This window comes from Patella vulgata, chromosome 5 (assembly GCF_932274485.2).
Source record: "Patella vulgata chromosome 5, xgPatVulg1.2, whole genome shotgun sequence".
Taxonomy (NCBI): domain Eukaryota; kingdom Metazoa; phylum Mollusca; class Gastropoda; family Patellidae; genus Patella; species Patella vulgata.
Genome location: NC_065883.2, coordinates 22,790,108 through 22,811,483, shown reverse-complemented (window position 1 = coordinate 22,811,483; position 21,376 = coordinate 22,790,108). Strand labels below are relative to the sequence as shown.

The 21,376-nt window shown below is 35.0% G+C and overlaps 1 protein-coding gene across 7 annotated transcripts in view; it reads left to right on the top strand.

The window, feature by feature from the left end:
* Positions 1 to 18,214, top strand: part of LOC126821976 (uncharacterized) — a 113,121-nt gene extending 94,907 nt beyond the window's left edge. For 6 of the 7 annotated variants that reach the window (XM_050550657.2, XM_050550656.2, XM_050550659.2 and 3 more), the window contains 3 exons: positions 12,390 to 12,776; positions 15,642 to 15,735; positions 16,263 to 18,214. In XM_050550657.2, the coding sequence (XP_050406614.1) occupies positions 12,415 to 12,776; positions 15,642 to 15,735; positions 16,263 to 17,132 (1,326 nt within the window). In that variant the 5' untranslated portion in view covers positions 12,390 to 12,414 and the 3' untranslated portion in view covers positions 17,133 to 18,214. Of the gene's footprint in view, positions 1 to 3,802; positions 3,821 to 12,389; positions 12,777 to 15,641; positions 15,736 to 16,262 lie in introns of those variants that run through there. The other variant, XM_050550662.2, reaches the window with a different exon arrangement.
* Positions 18,215 to 21,376: the final 3,162 nt, after the last annotated feature.

The window sequence follows — 21,376 nt, the reverse complement described above, 5'->3', positions numbered from 1 at the left end:
CGATAATTATTGACCACTCTTTCTTACTGACATTCGTGTAATTTACAACATTTTGTATCTGCTCGGTGAGTAAGGCGCAGGCTCACTAATCAGGGATCCTAGTCGTTAGGATGGGACGAAAAACCGAGGTTCCGTGTACAAATTGGCGTGCACGTAAAAGATCCCTTGGCAGTTGGAATTCGATATAAGAGAAGGCCGTAGCGCCGCTGCCCGGGCAAAATTTCCCTTATAACACACTGTATGGCGTATGCCGTCTTCATTAGCCCAGTTTAGGAGCAAAACAGTAGGACGTTAAATTTCATTTCATTTCAATCCTCAGATTTGTCAGCCTGGTTTCCCCATGTAAGTGGTGCATGGCGGAGGTTCTGGCAAGAAACAGTGTCTAGTCGTTCGGGTACACCTTGGAGTGCACGTTAAAGAACCATTGATAGCTGGAGTTCAATTTCCCTAATAAAACCCAATTTATTTTATTTCGTTTTTGAAAATGAATAGTTAATCTGACCAAAGAATACAATATTTTGTTTTCCTTTCAAATCTTTTTATCAAACTGATTATAACACATATCCTATTTCGTTTTATTTTATACAGTTCAAATTTCATTTTATTAGTCTTCGTGACAAAAGGATCGAAAGAGATTTTAAAATAATACGCATTCTCTTTGATATAAGAGATTAGCCCATGTTATGGTCTATGTTGTCGAGCTTTTGAATTATGGCAGAAGTATTAAGAGCGGTAAAAAACAAAACTATACAAAAGGTGCAATTAAATTCACCATTGCGACCCATGACATTAACTTTCCGATCAGACCTGAATGGCGCTTGAGCCATCGAAAGTATAAAAAAACGAAGCGAATTTTGGATCTGTATCTAATTACAAACGTGTAGTCCTTTCCTAATGTCAGTGAGCCATAAAACAAATCTGCAGCGTACTTTAACGGTGGTAATTAAAAATTCCGTTCCATCGTACAAAATTATTTGATTCGTCACATATATCTGAGTTATTGACTTCAAGTTTTAAATCTCAATCTTTCCATGTTCTTATTTTGTTTTTTAATTTTTGCCTCTTTTGGAAAATTTGAATAATCTAATTGCAAAAGTAAGGTCCATGCCACTGCAAATTTAATTAAAAGTGTCTATTCTTTGTTTCCGCTTGTTAGAGTTTAAAAATTGTGGCCAGAATGCACCAGATGGCAGCATGAAGTATGTTATTAACTCGAGAGAAAACTTAAAAGTACAAACTACGGTGTTATAAATATCAGGGTGTCGAGGGGTGGACGAGTTGGTTCAGTTTAAACATATTATTATAGATAATTTAATAGACAATAAGCCACGTGCTGAGTGCACCAGATGTGATTTACATTATGGCCTATTTCTTTTAGGAATTTCATTAATGAATTATTATATAATGAGGCTTATTTTTATATTCGTTTTCAAATAAAGAAATATATTAAATGTTGCAATCTATATTTCGATTAACAAATATTAACAGATGTGCTTCATAACGCAAACTTTTATTAATAAATTTATGTTTGTTATACTGAAATTTACCTATAAATATTCCAAATTCATATGTACATTGTTAAATATGGCAAATGGGTTTTCGAAATTCATAATAGTTTGCATAGATAACCTTTAACTTATTGTAATCTTAAATATAACATAAAACATTCCATTTGATTCTTTTATTAAATTTTAATGTTAATGTCTTCTGAAACTACATGTATTCAAATTTATATGACCAAAGGCACAGAACAGGTGGTTATCGTAACAAATTGAAAGTTGAAATTTATTACATTTGTTATTGGGTCATAGAATATGAAAGCTTTTGTAAAGTATTTATAACCATAATAATATCGCAACAAAATTTTTATTACATTTATTAGTGTAGTTACAAAATATTATAATATATAGAAAAGTTTCTGTAAAATATTAATAGCCATCATAATTTCGTCAGTTTTGTTTACTAAAGTTCCCAATCTGATTAAAATACAGATCTATATTTCGTTTCGGTTTTTTTTATACTTTCGATGGCTCAAGCGCCATTCAGATCTGTTCGGTTTTCGCGGAAAAGATCTGACCGGTTTTAGTGGGAGGTCGCTTCAGGGGTCAAACGAGCGGCTTTTGACCCTATGACGTCTGACATTGATTAATTAATCAGCGTTGACGTTTCTATTGGGATACCCTCAGTTCCGTGCACCACACCAAGAACTCGCCGTAACAGACCGTTTCATTGGCCAATCTCTCACTTCAACCAAAACACCGGTAATATAACAACTCTTCCAGATCCTAGTGTAGTAAAGACAAGTAAAACGAAATTTTGAACTATAAAAAAAACGAAATGAAATAGGATCTGTGTTTTAATCAGATTGTAAAGTTTCTGTAAAATATTTATAGCCACCATAATTTCGTTAGTTTTGTTATCTTATTCTATTTAATTCTTGAGAAAATGGCACCTGTAACTATCATAAAGCCGATTTCTGAAATAAAGATTCAGATAGTTTAATATGTTTACAGCCACTATGCACGATATAGGTGCAGTTAGCTCAGAATTAATAGCATTAAAGCATTATTATAAATGTACGTCATGACACACGCAATACGGAAATAATTTCCCCTCGTGGGATTTTATTGAGTGCATGTTGTTGCAGTAAATCTAATTCGTAACAGCACGGAGAGAGAGGGGGTGTTAACGTCAACTCAACACAAACTAGGTCATTTCGAGACTAACATACCTGTACAACCCCAATGAAGTCATTTGATTGTGCGTAGCGGTGGGAGGAAACAGGGGGACTAGGAAAAATACCGACGGTTATGCAGGCGAACATAGTCTTTGCCAAGAATAGGTGTGGGACCGGAACTATACCACTTAACTCATTGTTAGACCTTCTGCTCAAATGTGCATGCGTTAGCCCCCCCCCCCCCCTCCCCGTTTAACTCTTTTCAATTTGGCACAAAATTTGTTAGTCTCAAAATACCCCCCTGTAAGTTATCAGCATAGTAAACACTAATCGCACATTTCCTTTCTGACATTTGTATAATCCATTGATTTGTAGTTGTTGTTTTTACCTTTTCTCTTTCAACAAATCATTTTTCATCTCAGTATCTTCCTTTCTCGTAGCTTTTTTTAGCTTCTTTACTCGGCTATTGAAGGCTTCCTTCTTTCTTTTACATGTTTCACACTCGTCAGCTTTTCTTACATTCTGTTCATTTTTCATAGCTTTCTTTCATTATTGATATCTATTTTTTTCTAACTTTAATAACCTTTTTTTTTATTAAAGTACGCACAGAAAGAAGACACCGAATGTTATTTCTGTTCGATCTGTATTCATATTAAAGATTTCTTTTTTTAAAAAATAAATCTTATTGCACAATAAAAGCAGCTAAGTAAAGATGAAGAAACCAATGTACCATTTCTTTACTGTATTATTTGTCTAGGTATTGTTTAGCGCATCAACTTTATTGGAAAATACTCAGTTGAACCCTGTTCAAATCAATAAGCAAGTACATAATTATTTCTCTAAACATAGAGCTGGGATTATAAATTCTGCTCGGCTAGATACAACATGCTAACAATTACTGTGCATTCTTTCGTTTCATTTAGCATGGTACTGCAGTTAAAGTGAATATTACAATTTCATTGTATGACGCCATGTGTAAATTAACAACAGACTATTGTTCAGAATTTTTAATATTTGATGTATTACGGAATATGTTTATATTGAGGAATATTGATCATAGTATTTATAGTGATTGTATCTGATATGTAGAGTCATATGTGATATTGGATATCTGAAGAGCATCTTTTCACGGTAAATTAACCAGTAAGTCACAGTTGTAGAATACAAAGAATATAAAAAGAAACATTGCATGATTTATGAAACAAGGGTTTCTAAAGATCTAGTCTACATCGATTGGATGAAATAAAATCATCGTATATGCCATTTTTTTTTTTTTTTTTTTTTTTTTTTTTTTTTTTTAAAAGCGTCACATTTATGCTATTCAAAAAACATTACATCTATGTTATTCAAAAAACATTACATCTATGTTATTCAAAAAATATTACATCAAATGCTATTCGAAAAATATTACATTTATGCAATCAAGAAACACGTTCTGTTTATGCTATTCAAAATACAATATATTTATGCTGTGCCAAAAACATCATATTTATACTTTTTGAGAAAAAAAAAACCATCATATTGATTTATTTATAAGAAGATTTTTTTAACAGCTGTGGGTCTTAAACATGATAAATAATGAATCAGAATTCGGATGAGATATTAATGCAATAAAGAAAGGTCTAAAGATTGATAGATATATCATGAATTTTAACAAAAGGTAGACAGCCAACAGCTGAATTTTGTCATAAAATAACTGATTATATAGTCATGAATTATTCGTGTTCCGGGTAAGAACTTAGCTTTGACACCCAAGAATGGTTGTCCAGCCAAATATCACAAGACGTGTTTAAAGTTGCGTTCAATATTTTAGGTTATTTTAGAAACATTTCATCTTGTTATATCCGTCCTTAAACTACAGTATTAAACAAAGAAAAAACTAAACCTTAAATATGCGATTCAGACAGGAATGAACAGAATAACCACTGGGATCTTTTTATTTTTCTACGAAATCAAATATTCCTGGAAACTGCTCTTCAGACATAAAGACTGTCGTTGCTTAGAAACTTCAACAATAGTCAAAAGATTGTTGAAAAAATAAGTGTTCGTTCGCATCCGTTTTCAACATCTTACGTGTGCAACTGCTATTTCTGTTCTCGCTCATTCGGCTTTGTTGTATTTGCGACATGAACCACAACTATGACAATGCCTTAACAAAGGTCGCACGGCCTGGGGCTAAATGCACTGAAGTAAACGTCCTTTTAAAAATTGTACGATCAACAATTATAATCGCCCCATTGCATCTTTGCCGATATGTTGCGTGAGATTTTGAAAAAGCTGTTTATATAAAGAAAGAAAAATTAAACTTGGAAGTTTTTGCTTCTTTTTGTGTCTTGTATCTTAAGAATTTTCCCTTATATTTCATACAATTTTTAAGACGACGTCATGAAGAAAAGTTAATACAGCTTTAAATTCAAAATGCGACATTGTATGGAAGACTGATCTCGACAATCTATATTGTTAATCTATTTCCTTTATAAATCTTGGCAATCAGATTGCCTGTACCGTATTCTTTACTGTTTGTGTGTTTTGTTGAAAAGTTAAGTAGCATTATCTATTATTTATACTCTGTAGCCCCAAAAGAAGTTCCATATACGTGCACAAGAACGTGCATACTATCTGATTTATTTGAATATAGAAGAATTCGAATGGTAATAAACTAGGAAAAAACGAAGGAGTATGAATGATAGAATGTAATTCGGCTAAAGAGAGAATGGTTTACGGTTTGTTTCACTCGGTACGTCTAGGCGATTAGTCTGTTTAGGTGGTGATGGATGGCTGCTATAATTGAAGACTAGTTTTTGTGTTTTACACCCAATTTATAAGCAGATATGTGAGGAATGTAGCAGCATCCGTTATTTTCCTTCATTATCCTTTTCCTTTTCGAGTTATCTTGTTTTCTTTAAGTATAAACATTGTAAATATATTATTCTTTATTATCTATGTTTTATCTAGCCCTTTAATCATTCGGATTACAGAAAATAAGTTCCACATTTTTTGGTATTTTAATATGTAAATTTAATGCTATTGACGAACTGATAAAGCAGAGAGAAAAAAACAGGATATACCTCTTTCCGCCAGTATGGTAGATCGGGAAACTTTGTCCCAAGAATAGCAACACGGTTAACCATGGCACTCCGTCCATCGATTGTCACTGTCTGTCAAATGTAAAATGAGAATTACGGCAACCAATGAACATTGTGCTAGCCTGTTACAGCAATGAATGTGTGTGCGTTTACTTCCGGTTTTGTAATGATGTCTGAAAGGACATATAGCCCCTTTCTCCGGAACCATAATAAAGATGAAATGGCCGTAAAGCATATATTATTGTAATTTGGGTATATACAAACTGATTTACATTCAATTTTTAACAAAATGTATTGCAATTTCGAATCAGTTATGGTTTGTGAAATACGCGAGCATTCCAAATGGATTGACAGTCGTTTGCGCCTGGTAAGTCCAACCTACAAGTTTATCTTTTAGTTGTTTGTGGATCAAACTTTTTATTTACTTCGGCATTGACGTGTAGGATATGATTTGCTTTGTATTTATTCATCAAAACTTCTCATTACAAATTGCACTCTAGACTACCGAGATCCCAACGTCGGGAATTAATTTTAAAATCTTCATTGTGATTAAAATGAACCAAAATTAAATTATAACTCGTGTTTGTATTGTCGATTAATTATGGATAGCCATACTTTAAGACAAAGTATCTGTTTATGGCAATGATTCCAGACTAATACTGAATTTAATGACTTCAATTTTGACTGGTGTAATTGTGTTAAAATGTGTCTTTAAGGTCTAGTCTCATTGTACAGGTGTCGAGTAGGACAATATAATAGCTATAGTAACTATAAACAGCGTCATCACTATCATTACCAGTCTGCTAATACCAATCATTGAAATGTTAACAGTTGTTTGTCTATGTAGTAAATGTCAAAATTTCATGTTAGAAAGTAAAACTTTTACACAAAATAATAGGCCTATATTTGTATCCGATCAGTATACTCGTCATTTACCGAAAATAAATATAACAAATACATAGACAAATAAAAGATACCTTTAATTATCATAACAAAATAATGAGGACTGAGAAAGGTAGTCTGGTGCCTATCTTGTACACGACAAAGATTACATTTTCCCAGTTATAGGTTCTGGGATTAGATTTATAATACTGTCCACGGTGAAAAAATGACTCCTCATACAGTTCATTGTAAAACAGACCAGGAATCTTCACGCTTTGTAACTGCCCCCCCCCCCCTTATCACGCTTTGTAACTGCCCCCCGCCCTTATCCTCTCCCCCATCACACCTCCGACAATCTCATAGACTGCACCGGAGAGGAAGAAATGGACTGTGGTATGATAACGCGTGAACATAACGAAACGAAAATATAACGAGAGAGAGAGAGAGAGAAATGCGGTTTAACGTCCACTCGACACAAACTAGGTCATTTCGGAACTAACATATGGTTTAATTTTATTTCAATAATTCGCTTGCGCATAGGGTTCTTTAGCAGTGGGAGGAAACCGGAGGACCCGGAGAAAACCCACGAGGTTGGACAGGCGACCCTACTCCTTGTCACGTGCAACCGAAAATATAACGAAACGAAGTACATGTATTAATGACAGACGTAAGGGCTGTATACAATCTATGTACAGACTTGTACCAGACCGGAAAAGAAAACTTTGTAACTCAAGGTTTCCTCTCAAGTCCCATATGTTAGTGATAAAACTTATCTTGGCTGGGTTAGCTTTCTAAACAATAACAGGGCTTAACGTCCAATATTCTTTTTTATTAGACGCAATAGCGGGAACTGGGTGTTAGTCGTACCGTTATTTACATAACACTGTAAAATTAAACTGTTGAATTTATCTTTAACCCATTTATAACGAGAATTTATGGATGCGACATATAATTATGAAAGCTAGTTTTATTCTAGTCGCTGGCCGTTTGAACTTCAAGGATAGGGTAATCCACTACTCATCTCGATGGCGGTCAAGGGGTATTTAGTCAGAACTCATCAAACTTGATACTGCAGAGATGAACGTATATAAATAGATGTTTCTGTCAGTTCTGAAACATTTACATTGAAAATTAGATATAAATATTGATTGGAATTAATGTCAACACTATACTTACGTGAATTAAGAATTAAACAAATTTTAATTTTCCTTGGATCAAAATGTAATCAAATATTATATTTTTCGCAGAGTCAATTATGGAAAGCATTCAGATTTTTTACAGCCTCGACGTCAATAAAGAAATAAGTCTGGACTGAATAACCACTCGCCCACCCGTGTTCACATTGACGCACAGTTCTAATTTGTTGAAGGAGGGGTGTCAAAGAATACCGCGGTTCTGCCCCCACCCCCACTCACACACACACACACACACACACACACACACCCTGCTAACGTAACCAATATAAATAAATATATGCGTAGCTTAGGCTCAAAATGACATAATTAATGTGGTGACTTGGGGGGGGGGGGGTAAACCCAAATCTATTCCATTTATTGGATTGTTGTTTAATACCTGTATAATTTGTTTTTACAGTGTTACTATAGAGTCTGGTTGAGTTTATATTTTTACCACATGTAAATACTTACATCATATCTATTATAAATAAACATAGAACTTCGCCTGTAGCATTCTGATAACAAACTATTCCCTATAGTACCTATATACATACATACACTTACAGTTGTTTATTGAAACATCTTGTAGATGAACTTTTAGTTTATCAGAAACTCGTGTGCGTCTTGGTTATAATTGTAGCCTGAAGTTTTGAATAATTAAAATCTTGAGACAGATGTTTTGCGGTTGTTGTAAGATCTTATGCAACGATTTTAAAGGAAACGAACAAGTAGCTTATGTAAATACTGTCCTGTTACCGTTGAGGACAGGTTAAAATGTTAGGAACAGGAATTCATTAATTCAACAATACGTGTGCATGTAAACTTATAATGTTTTTTTTTTATTTTACTATGCACGTTTGCGATATTATTATGTATGCTTTTCTGGTGAAGACCGGTATCAGTTGTTCTAAAAATAATATGCATACCATGTCTCGTGTACGACACCCGTGAGGTTTAAGATTTATTTGATAATCTGCTATACTTTAGAGAAAGCTCTTTAATTATTGCGAATAATGGGATATACATGTATATGGTGGGCACAAAATGCGGTTTGGTATTTCGTTAAAGTTCAAAGCAAATCATGTTGAAACAAAATGTGTTATGAATTTATTGCAGTAAGAATTTGATATTTTGCTATGGTTTAAATCATTGATATTGCTTCCAGCTATAGCTTCCAGATATCATTGGATACATCTTTATTTCAAGCTTGAGAAAAGTCTGTCTAGTTTTAAATACAATGTAACCATATCAATATATTATAATTCTGATATAGAACGAAACTTGACAAACATAATGGTGCAGGATCATAATACTGTCTGGTTGTACTTAGATAAAGGATGGCACTGTTTACAAATTCATCATGTCAGGTTTTGATACGGTATATGATACAATATCAACACGTTCTTTCTACCCCTAGAGTATAAACCTTGTCTATCTTTTACTTACAAGTATACTTATTAACGACAGGGATAAACAGATAGACTCTTCTGGTACTTATGTATGTAGACATTTAAAGTGCATGAACCCAACATAGTTAGACATATATTTTTAGTTTAAAATCTTATTCAGTTTTCCCGGTGGCTTAAAGTTGAATTATGTAAGAGCTAAATCTGTCTATTGTCTATTGCGTGTAATTTTCTAACTTTAAATGTTTTTATTCTACTCTTTAGACATTGGGATGGCCAAGATATTGAATGTGTTAGAACACCCATGTCATATTATAATTTAACCCTTAAATGAATAATCGAGTGTGTGTTTATTGTCGTAGCAATGGTATTTGACAATCGAGACTATTTACGCGTTTTCTTATCTAAACATCATTTTTTAATGGCGTTGAATTAACAGTGCAAGATGGCTGTCATTCAAACTCGTGTACTTTTCGGATATATATAATATATATATATATATATATATTAAAAACTAGAAATTCAATTAATCATCACAATTTAATTAGCTAACAAAAATTGATCAATTACTAGAAATTAGCATAAGAATAGATGATATATTGACGCTAAGAACTATAGAACATATCATAAGCATAGGTTGATTGGATAGCAAATTGATAATATATCTAAGTTAAGAAGAAAATATATGGATATAAATTGTAATTATTGGTGAAGAAATTGACATTATATGTCTAGACATTATATAATTATATAATCCGTGTAATTAGATGAGGATGGAGATGAAGACATCTCTAATTAAATAAGCACCATTTCGGTTATATTGACAAGAAAGAAACAAGTCCTTCTTCAATTTAGCTTCATTGATAGTTTTCGTCAAATGTGTAAGTCTAAATTTCTGTCTTGCATTGAATTTTATAGCAAAATTCTTTGGTAGATAATTACATCTATTTGAGAGTTCGTCCACTTTTGAAACCGAATGATACACAGACCCTATAGAGCTAAGATTGATTTCTGACAAAAGTAACCTTGTCTGTACCTTTAACCCAAATCAATACCCAAGAGTTGGATTAGCTTGCTTATTTCAAAGACTGACAAATCGTATCTGTCATAATTTTTGAGCTACTCTTGAAAGAAACAATGCTTATACTATTACAGCCTAGAAATCTTTCTCGATGCCATGGTTTCCTTATATATTGATTTAATTAAATATGAGCTCAATTAGACCAATATTTTATCCCTTTGGAATTGTAGCTGGTCCTTCCCAATGCAATCTAGCTTTTATACAAAACACTATTGCTCTTTAAAGTTAATGCCTGCATTCTCCGCTTCAGACGATAACATGAAGGTAACAACTTCCTGATCGTCGTCTTAATTAATATCATCATCGTAATCATCAAAGAGAAACCCCTGTTTGGAACCAGATACAAAGCATTCTCTAGGACGGTTGCTTATTGATATATAATACTATGATTATTTACATAAATAAAGTATCATATATAGGTGTATCAACAGGTTTACACTGAGGTCCGCGTTGTTTTTGTATTAAGGTTAGCTCTAACAGGTGCTTGGCATCAAACAGGTGTGATACATCTCCATGTGTATATATATATAACAGAAGACATATCATATTTTACTGCTAGACTGGTATAGGATTTACCTCCATTCATGACGTGATGTCCCCATGTGGATATATATGGGCGTAAATCTGAATTGTATATCGAACTTGTTTTTCGTTGAGACTGAACAGACATTCTTATAAATAATTCAAATCTACATGTATACTTATATAAGAAATTTCGATTTTCTTGAGTAATTATATATTTGGCATTTAAAACTAGATCCTATAGACAATTGTTTTTCTTTCTTTTTTAGATACACCCTTCTTCCATTTCATTCTTCGCATACTTGTCAGACAAAAAAATCTAAAGTATGGAAATCTCTTCTGTCAAAAAATCGTCTTTTAGGACTTCATTGTATTTGTTTATGGGGTTTTGTGTATTCCATTTAGATCTACAATGAAGCATACAAAAATCGATTCAATACAGGCTTTTTTACACTTCGAATCTTCAGAATTCCAATGCAACGTAGCATAAAAAATTACTTGGTTTTATTGTTTTCTTTATTTGCAAGATGGTGAATAAGACATTTTCTCTTTTTTAAATCCTTAATATTCTGTGTACGAGGTAGTTTAATACAAAAAAGTGTATTAAATGCAGTGAATACTATTTTTTTCTTTCTTTTAAAGATGTTATATAGTATTAAGTATATAAAAGATGATGAATAAAATGTTTAAAAAAAGGCTTCTATCAGTTTTACGAGGGCGTCAGATGTATATGTAGGCTATATATTAAAAAAGATAGCTGCCATCTATGAAATAACTCGACGTAAACTATGTGTCATATTAGAATTACAAATACATTTACTAAATGTCAGGAAAAGAATTTTAGAGATTAACCGATATGTGTTGTAAGACATTTTAAGATGACAAGGGTCTCCGCGAATGTGTGATTTAAGTGTTAGGGACTTGATAGATTAGCGTAGGAATATTCAGGTGGTAAAGCGTGTGATTTGTTACTACGCCAACAGACCGGAACTATAGCTAACTGTAGTCTCAAAGCTTGTTAAATTGTTTTCATGGATGTCTTTAGGGAACACATCTGTTTTATGCTGTTATGTTTCAGTGCGTTGAGTTGGTATTGAGGGAATATATCATATATAGTAAGCTGATTCGATAATGGAAAATAGATTAAGATAAATTGACTTAAAAGTTTATCCCTCTTGGTTCTAGTTCATCGCATTCACTGTTTCGGTGAACTACGTCAGACAGCGGCATTTGGAATATTGAAAGTTGTTCATTGTTTCCATTTGTTTCTAAGATGTGATCTAAGATGAATCCATAACCAACTTCTTCGAATCCGGAAGACTTTAGTAGATCAACGGTGACATCCATGTTTCTCTCTTTTGTCGGAATGATGGTGTAGAAGTTATGGAGCCTGGCTAACGCTTTTTGTGCTCGTAATTCTAAGAAATCTTAGTTTAGATTTTGGGTACATACTACATCTTGATGTCGTTAAACGGTGCCATATTTTTTAGATTTTAATTTGTACGTCCATTAAAACCATTGTTCATTTGCTTAATATTTTTTTCTATTTGTATTTTTCAGAATGTGAAGTCATCTACGTGGTTTAATGAACAGCCAAAAGTCTCTATCATTCCTAGGCCTCATCATGGCGGAAGTGCCCTTTGACCCTGTTCTACGGTCATTCTGGGAACGATTTCCCTGTCCGCCATCTTGGAATAATGACCTGCTGTTCCGGACTAATTGGACTTCCTGTGTAGCCCCGAGTGTAGGGGAACGGATTATACTGTTTATGGCCGACAAATGTGGAATTAAGAATCTGCCCGATCATTTCATACCCCAAAAACCTCAAGACAACCGAGGAGATATGCTAGAAGACACCTGTACTTTAAATTGTCAAATTATTGTGGCTTTAGTGTGTGTTTTATTTGTGGTATTAACAATCACTGGAATAATAATCATAGTTTATAGGTTAGTATTGAGTTTCGTTTTATTTTACCATAAAAAAACTATTATGACTTATTTCTTGTACAGCTGGTCAACACATATACACAAATATGGCAGCAGTTTTGGAATAAGACTACTAAACCCGATTCTTAACCCGTATTCGCTGCACATGCAATGCAGGTAAAAGGATTGTTGGGCGGATTCTCCTATTTAGCCAAAGGATGACGCCTTTTACTATCTAAGATCAACCATATGGAGTCTAGTCAAATTAAATTAAATAATACAGAACCATTCATAACAAACAGCCATCAACGTATTTAAATTCAAAATATATAAATCTGAAATACAAAACAAAATGCAACAAACTCGAATTACAGGTACACAGTCTTTGAACTAGCAACGCCCTTTACTAAATCGTGCGACATTGTGTGTTATTAGATGCACTAATGTCCTTTCTTATCTTAACTTGTGTCAAATGCAAAGACACACCCTGGTACCGTTATGACCTTCTTTAAATGAACATAAACAATGGTATAAGATAAGAACAAATCGATGGTATTAAAAGCATATTGATCATGACCAGATGAGCAAGAAAAAAGACACCAGAGTATCTTCCCATGGTGTCAGACCTGCCGATCTTTCTACGCCCGTGTACCGTTATAATTAGAAGTATTAACAATATGGTCATGGAAGAGAATCTTCAAAGGTAGTAAACTCCACCTTATCGCGTGTTCGAGAATCATTGATCTGACCCATCACATTTTAAACGACCTAATTTATTTATTTCAAAGACAATACAAAACCTCTTATCTGCCCATGTCTCTAATTTCTACCTCTGACCTGTCGGCCGACATTTAACGACGTTGTTGCGTTGTGTGTTGTTCTGTAATTGGTTATCTCGAGTTTCAATCCCCGTGATTACAGGTTTGATTAATGGCCCTTTCTTCTCTAAATATAGTAAATGAAGTACAGACAAGATTGTAACTGCCAACCAAACTAACACGTGGTGCCAACAATGTCTGATTTTAAAATCGACTTTTATGTGAAAATTATTTTAGGAAGTCGACTAAGAGTTCATTATCTTGACTTATTGTTTCCCTTTATCTAAAAATAATAAAGTACATACTAGGTGGTTCCATTTTGTAAATGTAGGTCGTGCACTCTATTATTATGAATAGTTGTTCACGTATTCGTCGAAGTGTTGTGCTCAGTGGTATGCAGATGTTTGGTGATGTCACGTAGTCGTCGAAGTGTTGTGCTCAGTGTTGTGCAGATGTTTGGTGCCAACTCCTTCATTGTATCTCCCCCTCCCCTCTCCACCGACCCCCGTCTAGGGCCTAGTACTCAGAAATATGAGAAATAGCGACATTTTATATATAAAACGTATAAAATTAACTTTTATCCAAATTAAGTATCGGTAACTTCATATTTTAAAAAGCGTAATTTTAATTTCACCTTTTATTGGATGGTCCCTATCTCTGTCCCCTCTCTCTGCCGACCACTGCGCGCATACTCCTGAAAGTGTTGTGTTTTACAAATCTGCGCGTTGCGATGCCGTGCCTTGTTTGCTTTCGCCGGACAGTGTTACTGGCCAGTTAAATAAATCATCACATCTTTGTCTCACTCTTCGTCACTTTACATAATTATAAAATGTTATGCATGCGATACTTTTATCTAAAATTGGCTTAGTACAGGTTTTCGTGAATATTGCTGCTGTTAGAATTAGTTATTACCAGGACAAGAAAATTAAAAGTGCTCACAATTGGAAATATTATTGCAAAATAAACTTATCACATATAAATAAAACAATTTCATAAAACATTTATTAAATCTCCGAGTTATACATGTGCTTAAAATCAATTTAAAATTTTTAACCAACAAATCCTTCAAGGAGAATTGTTGGCATGCACTATATCTAGAAATATCTCTCTAGAAATCAGCAGGGGATATGTCAATATAATGGACTGTCTTAATGATATGCTGTCGTTTAAGGTATGTTAATGTCGTGTATTACCGGGGAAACATCGGATATGCAATGTTCACTTTCACTGATGCAAGAAATACACAGAACATCATTGCCCAGACCGCATTTATTGAGCTATATACATGTATATAGTTTATCGCAGACGGATCGTCATTTCAAACCGATACACACTCTTCCGCTTTCAAACGAATTTCAAGATGATTTAAACACAAAAGAAAGACACTGAAATTTGGTGATCGGCCAAAATTATAATCGTTTTGCCAGACAAAGTTTGGTCAATGTTATATCCAGATTTTGTAACAGCCGGATTGGTGCGTTGTGTAAATATGTATACCAATGTAAATACATCATCAACTATGTTCTCACATAAATATCGCGTTTGCATTCGTTACGTTTATCGAAAGTAAGGTGATAAAATACCTCTTTGCACATTCTTATCTGACTTCTACCTACACGACAATTACACTGATAACGGCATCAAGCCAAAGAATGGGGCCCGTTGTTACTTCAGCTGTCCGGCTATTCAGAGATGTCAAGTTTCAAGATTCTGCCTGTCAACTTGATTCACTCATTAGAATGAAGAATTAGCACGCTGCTTATCTCGGTTCATTTTTTTATGCACATACTTTCTTATGTAGATCAACATTAGATAAGCCTAATAAATATGTTTGTGCAACGCCAGCTCCTAATGAGCCATTTATATTTAATATTGTTGGGAAAAACATGTACGATTGCGTCTGCTTCTAAAACATTGATACTAGACTATTTCCGAACGGATCTAGATTTAATGCAATCCAATGCATACTCAGGGTATCATTTCTTTATTCAAAAATTGATGCCAGTTGTCTAACACAGCTACATGTAGATTTAAATTAATTCTGATAATTTTATTCATTTGTTTTTAGGAAAAGAAAATGTAAGAGGAAATCGAGCCCACCCCATCCTTCTCGTCCTGGTGATAAAATGTTCACAGCTGGTTCAGTCAGTAGTCGAAGACAGGTTTGTTCAGTTATTTATACTTTATATAAAAAGTTAAGATATAATGAGGCACCCTTGGCGAAACCCTCGCCGATGGAGATTTACCCAGATTTCGTATATTTCTTAATTCAATGCTTAGAAAATAATTTCTATTGTTGTCCATTTATTTTTAAAAAATTGTGATGAAATATTTTGTCTATTGTAATATCACGTTTCATATTTACGTATTTCTTTCCTTTTGGTATTCCTGTCCAACCTCGTGGGTTTTCTCCGGGTCCTCCGGTTTCCTCCCACTGCTAAAGACCCCTACGCGCAAGCGAATTATTGAAATAAAATCAAACCATATGTTAGTCCCGAAATGACCTAGTTTGTGTCGAGTGGACGTTAAACCCCATCTCTCTCTCTCGCTCTCTCTCTCTCTCTCTCTCTCTCTCTCTCTCTCCTTTAGGTATAAGCATTGTATATGTACACCTGGTATATTGTATACCGCTTTATGAACTTCTCTTTTTTTAAATCTAATGTTTGGGGTTTTTATTTGTCTATTTCAGCCACAAAATCACATTCCGCCATCATCTCATTTCCATGCTGATCCAAACCAAAATCCGTTGTTACGACGGCCTTTGCCTCCATTACCAAACAACTGTCATTTTGCCAACTATAGAATTCTACCCGATGGAGACAATTCGTCCTCTTGTGCCAGTCACAGTACCGGTGGGCAATCGCCAGTGTATGAATACATCGATGATCAAAGTGTTCATTATGGCTGTCAGCCGTGTCACAGACATTCAAGAGAAATCGCTTGTGTTCCTACGCGACACAGTAACCGTAATTCTCAGGATCTAATTCGTTTTAGCTTTGGTCATCCAGCCAGTGCGTATAACGACGATCCCGGTGATGAGATATGGTTCGATGAACAAGGTCGTCAGTATAATGCCCCGTGGAACGATCGGCAACTTATTAACATGTTTAAAGAGGTTGGATGTCACCCCCCTAGAGTACCGCGTGACATGATGCCACCACCGCGTAGATCTCAGAGTGGTCATAGACTTTCACGAGACTCCAGGGAAATGATGCCGTTCTGTGGTTGTTCTGAAAGACTTTCCTTTGACAATAATTATCGCAGTGATCGAAGTGATACGGATCTGAGTGACCGCGGTACACAAACATTGTCTGGTGAAACACAATTTGGAAATAATCCAAACGACGTTTCCGGTGTAACTATTCACTATAATCCGCGACATTCACAAGGATTTCAAGATGGCCGTCGGAGAACTCCGTCCAGGGGTAATAACTCAAACAGACACAGTAGAACGGAAATGCAATTTTCACCATCTTGTGATAGATTATCAGCGCGAGATAGTTCCGACAGAAGACCAATTCCAGCCATACATGCAGATTATTTCTCTTCAGAGGCATGACAAAAAAAGAAACTGGACAATACACGCGTGTGAAAATATAAGATTGTGAATATGAAACGAAACGAAACGAATAACATGTATTTTTATTTGAAGAGTGATCGCTAGTCTTACAAGTGCTATAATTGATTTGTGCCGTATGTATGAACATCGTAATGGTTTTCTGTTTATAACCAAAACAATTTTGCTCAGAAAAAAACTACATAAGTGTATTAGGCTTTTATTAATTCGTCATATGTGTAAAAGTATTTCATCTCTACGAAATACCGTGTCATAAAACGCGGTGAATGAACACTTTAAAAATGCATAAAATGTGTAATATTTAGTGTAATGTGAAACTGCAATTAAGCCTATTTGTGAAAGTGAAGTGCATATCAAAACTGTATAGTTTCTTTATAATAACACTGCTTTATTTTCTTAATACGAAGCATTCGTTTATTATCATATCTGCAGATAAAACAGCAGAAAAAAACATCGAAATTACTATTATTATATGACTTATTTATTCAGCTACCAATTACCTAGAGGAGTTAGTCTGTATTTCTCCTTTAACTCAAGTATAATTCACAAAATTATACAATTAATATTTGACTTATTCGTAAATATAGATTTTAGGACAATTTCTGTTAAAACTGCTATAATTTCTAGTGAATGTGAATATTGCAAATATTTATTTTAATTAAGAGCTAATTTCATAATATTCATTGATCATATCAATATAATTATGTTCCATGGCATCAGACTTTATTTTCCATATCCAATGTTTTTTTATAAAAGTATTTGAAATGAATGGCTAGAGTTTTTACAGAAACGTGTATGATGTGTTCAGAATTCGTGAAAAAATCTAAGCAGGATGTTTGTCAGAATTATATTCGACCGTATAGAATTCTGTGTTTTTATGGAGGATAATACTACAAATAAGTCAAAAGAGATTTACCGTTATTAAAAGATAACGCCAACCAAAGTCTTTCCGAATATAAGATAATATATTATATTAATATATAATAGAAAATGATGAAGATGATTATCTATATAAGTATTGTGTATATATATTTCCTATCAAATTTGTATAATAGATTTATATATATAATAATTTAACATGTAAACACATGAATAAATATTTATTACAAATTAAAACTTGTCTCGTTAAATGAAGGGGCGCCGTTGAAAATAGGACATAATGTCTAATAGCATTTGGGGTGGGAGCCACGGTGGCTAAGTGAGTAAGACGCTTGCTCGCTAACCTGTAGGTCGTGGGTTCGCTCCCGGTGTTGGCCGAGAAAGTTCATCGGGATTTTCCAGAGCCAGACAAGGACAGTCGTCTAGTCGTTCTGATGGGCCGGAAAACCAGGTTCCCGTGTACACATTGGCGAGCACGTGAAAAATCCCTTGACAGTTGGAATTCGATATAAGAGTAGACTTAAGCGAAGCTAGACAAAATTTCCCTCATAGCACATTGTATGGCGTTCGCCGTCTTCATTAGCCCAGTCGAAGCAGAACAGTCGGACATTAAACCCCATTTCGTTTTAGCATTTGGGGTGTTCTTGTGGGTTGTTTTCATAGGGAAACCACGATGGCTCGATGCGTAAGGATTTTCCAGTGTTACCGCTTGTCAGTGTTGCCGGACGAAGGGTCTGTCAAGGAACGGCGCCTATTTGCTCTGGTGGGACGAAAACAAAGGTCACCCGTACGTTGGCATGCATGTAGAATAATCCTTTTGGCTGTAACGCCGCTGTCCGTGCAATATTTTCCACATAGCACACAGCATGGCGTATGTCCATCTTCATTAGCCCAGTTGGTGCAGAAAAGTAGGACTTTAAACCCCATTTCATTTCATTATAATAATAGTTGATTAGAAGAATGATTTATGTAATTTTGTTGTGCGCCGATCGCCTAAATTGAGTCTTGGTTATGTGTGGTTTTCCAAACTATTTTATGAATATTTTTTGCCAAAACGATCAAATAGCATTAATTAAAGGTTTATTGCGATCTATGGATTTCTACGCGTGGTGTTCAGGAACGGAACGGATGACATTAGTATTATTAACTTGCGATAATGTAGCACTCTAAATCTTTTTCTCTTTCAAGCAATGCCGTGAAAGATACTTTAGGCAAGATTGACCTTTAGAAAAAATTTCGAATGACGCAGAGAAGAACTCTTTCCTCTTTGTTACAACAACCATCTGAAACTTATAGTAAATATGTTACGTGAAAATGTTGATTTTACTGCAGGTGACTCCCTGTGGATGCCAAAAAATGTATTAGAAACGCCCGAATATTTCGTAAGGCAGGCGGTCATGTATCAATGAATAGGCTTGGGTGGTTTGCTTCTTTTCACGTTATGGCGATCCTGGCTTGCTTTTTTTTACTTTTTTTTCTTCGGCAGTATTTTCATTTGGGCTAAACTTAGTAATATTCATGAACAAATGAAAGGTCCAGAAACTCGTCTGGGCTGCCAAACGCGCCACATACTTTATACCGTACATTTTGGGTTGGAGCCCGCCAGTGTTGTTTGATTCGGTCACTGAAGGTACAAGATAGACTCGCGGTGTGGTCCAAGTAGAAGCTTAGATATTTTCTAATCCCAGATCTCACTTGTCAGTTGGAAGCGGCTATGGGGACACCAGAGAAAGCGTGCCTAAAATGAAATGAAATAGAGTTTAACGTCCCACGTGTTTGCACCGACTGGGATAATGACGGTGGGCTTCTGACATGTAGTGTGCTATGAGGAACATTTTGCCCGGACAGCGGCGCTACGGCCTACTCTTATTTCGAATACTAACTGTCGGGGGATCTTTTACGTGCACGCCAATGTGTACAAGGGACCTCGGTTTTTCGTCCAATCCGACCGACTATACGTTGCCCCTGCCAGATCCTCCGTCATGCACCACTGACAAGGGGGAATCACACCGGAAAATCCAGATGAAGTTCCTCGGGCAACACAGGGATCGAACACGGGACCTCCAGGTTAGTTAGCGAACGTCTTACTCACTGAGTCACGGTGGCTCCCTGGGATGGTAGAAAAGCCGAGTTATTGTGTACAAATTCGTAGTATAAACTTTTCTTGACCATTAGAATACGAAGCTTTATAGACGCCAACGCCGCTATCCAGGCAAAATTCTTCAACTTGAACTGCTTTAATAGCAATAAAACCTACCGTATGTACGTCCAAAAGTAGAGTGCCGACAACCCCTTTTCATATACCATGAATATAGTATATATTATAGAACTTACCATTCATTATAAAATGATCTAGAAGTGAGAACTTTAAAGTCTCTGAATGTCAGTTCAAAAATGGTTCAATACAGATTTCCAAAGATGTGACGAATTGAAAATTTGTCAACATTCGACATCCTCTACAGACAATGTAAACGGGATATAGTCAAAAGTAATCTACACTAGAGTTATTTGGTGGACCTCTTGTTTTGCATCCAAGACGGGTGATCATTTACCGTTGATAATTTGATGTTAAATAGTTGGCAAATGCTGTACAGCGACGTTAAGGAAGATGGCTTTGGGAAATAGAAAGCTAATTATGGTTTTAGATGTGGATAGGCGGGTACGTGTGCAATTTCTGACATTGACTTCTGCTCATGATGAAGTGGCTTGTAAATACACTCAACTGACCCTTAACATGGCTGACATTCAGAAATTTTAAACACCAGTTGATGCATCAAACTGGCCAATAAAAGTGCAACAAAAAAACGCTGAAGGTTAATAGAAAATCCATCAGAATCTGAGGTTACAAGTACAGATAGTGATGTTAAAATCGATGGCGAGATATGGACGTTTAATCACTGACTACACGATCCATTAAAATCTGATCCTTTCTCAACTTAAATTGGTCTCATGTCGAGGCTGGATTGGCCCCCGCCACCTGGTGACCAAATCACGTGGTCTCACGTGACCCATTAACTACACGAGGGAACAAGTGTCAATTACACGTGTCGATTAGAATGTCTCAAGATGATGGAATTTTCTTTATAGCACGGATATTAACATGGAATGGTAATTACAAGTTAAGACCGGTTACAGAACGTACAACAAGAACTGAAGATTTTGTGATATTGATGTTTAGTGGCTTACAAGAAATAATACTTTAATTAATACCTTTCCTGTCAGGAAATTGGATAAACTGAATGATAAGTTTTTAGGTGATGGCTGGCTTTCGAAGAAGGTATTTTAGAAATGCATTCTAAGAAAGACGTCAAGAGAAATATTTTTTTATTGAAATTTCATTATCAGGA